The sequence below is a fragment of the Octodon degus genome, unplaced genomic scaffold (genome assembly GCF_000260255.1).
Source record: "Octodon degus isolate 3935 unplaced genomic scaffold, OctDeg1.0 scaffold00002, whole genome shotgun sequence".
Lineage (NCBI taxonomy): Eukaryota > Metazoa > Chordata > Mammalia > Rodentia > Octodontidae > Octodon > Octodon degus.
In genome coordinates, this window is record NW_004524578.1 from 33,107,456 (window position 1) to 33,108,937 (window position 1,482).

Genomic DNA, 1,482 nt, shown 5'->3' on the forward strand with positions numbered 1-1,482 from the left:
AAAAAAAAAAAAAAAGGATTTCTTTAGCTATAAACAGCATTTCAGCACTACCTTGAGAGACCTGAGTGATTCTATGGGTTCATAAAGTTTTGTTGCTTTCATCCATGTTTAACAAAGCCAACTCAATAAATGTAGCTGGAGGACCTCACAACTTGTGACCTAACAGTCAAAATTCTGGTGCAGTTTGTATCTTTACTCAGCCGGTATAGAAGGACCTCCATCAGCAATGGCCCTGGCAAAATACATCAATCAGGAAGTTCTGTAGGCGTTGACTTATGGCCAACTATAATGATGACCCGAGTGCTGATCAGGAAGTCAGGGTTAAAGGTCGGCTTATTAAAGTATTCCGTAAGGAAGAAGGCAATCAAGATCAAGGCAACTGGTGTCTACATGCTCAGGGACCCTCTTCTGTCCCTCTCTTGGATAGAAGATTTCTTTCCCCCCAATAAATAGATTCTGCTCATAACCTCAAAAAAAAAAAAAATGATCAAGGAGACTTTTACTTTGAAAGATTCATGCATCTCTTCATGTAACCTATTTGCCAACTCCAAGTAATTTTCAAAGAAGTAAAAGAACCATCTAACTTTTCTCCAAAGCACAAATCATTTCACTTTTTTCTTCTAGGTGATCTTCTCTTACCTTCACTCTGGCAAGTTCTCAAGGACAGCAATGCTAACGCAAATGCTGTTTGAAAGACTGCAAACAATGCCATGGGTTCTGATTTTCTGAAAAACACAAATTATAAAGAGGAGAATTTTTATTAATTTTAATTTAGAGCAGGTTTCTTGGAGGCAATTCTAGACGATGCCATTGAAGGGTCTCATTCTTATCCCCGCCCTGTATTCACATCTCGTCTTCTTACGCTAGAGGAAGAGAATGTCTCCCTGTCTATGAAACTTTCTTTGGTCCCTAAGTGAGGCATAACCAATAATGTGCCAATCAGGCACCTGATCCTCAGCATATAGTGCATGCTTCTGCTTGTTCTTTTTGCTTCCACCTTCAAGCATGAAAAGAGCCCTTCTGGCCTGCCCTGCGGCCCCAGGGGAGAACACGCAAGGCAGGCACAGAAGCAGCCGTGACTGCTCGCCTAGCCTGATCATGCCTGGTGCCGGCCAGACCCAGTCAGCCCCCGGTAACCCCAGGGGCCGGAGCAAGGATGCTCACTGCCATGCACTGTGGAAGCACCGAGGCTGTAAACACTGATCAATCAATTCACTCTGACCAAGAAAACACTGTTTAAAAAAGGTTAGGCAGAGAAATGAGAGTTAAACAAGGAAAATGGACTGTCATTAGAAAGAACAGGCATTGTATTTTCCAAAGAGCTACTTCTAATTACTTGTCAGGGGAGTATCCTCATTCTTCTCTATTGCTTTTATTAAAACTCAACCTAGAAGTTAGCATATTTTACTAGGAAACAGTTTTTCACTGCTGAACATAATTTCTGTTTTTTTTTTTTTTTTTTTTTTGTTTGTTTGTTTGTTT

The 1,482-nt window shown here is 41.0% G+C and overlaps 1 protein-coding gene across 3 annotated transcripts in view; it reads right to left on the reverse strand.

Moving 5' to 3' along the window:
• Osmr (oncostatin M receptor) overlaps positions 1-1,482 on the reverse strand; it is a 69,094-nt gene that overhangs the window by 54,125 nt on the left and 13,487 nt on the right. For all 3 annotated transcript variants that reach the window (XM_023711879.1, XM_023711881.1, XM_023711884.1), the window contains exon 2: positions 640-725. In XM_023711879.1, coding sequence (XP_023567647.1) covers positions 640-712 — 73 coding nt within the window. In that variant the 5' untranslated portion in view covers positions 713-725. The remainder of the gene's footprint in view (positions 1-639; positions 726-1,482) is intronic.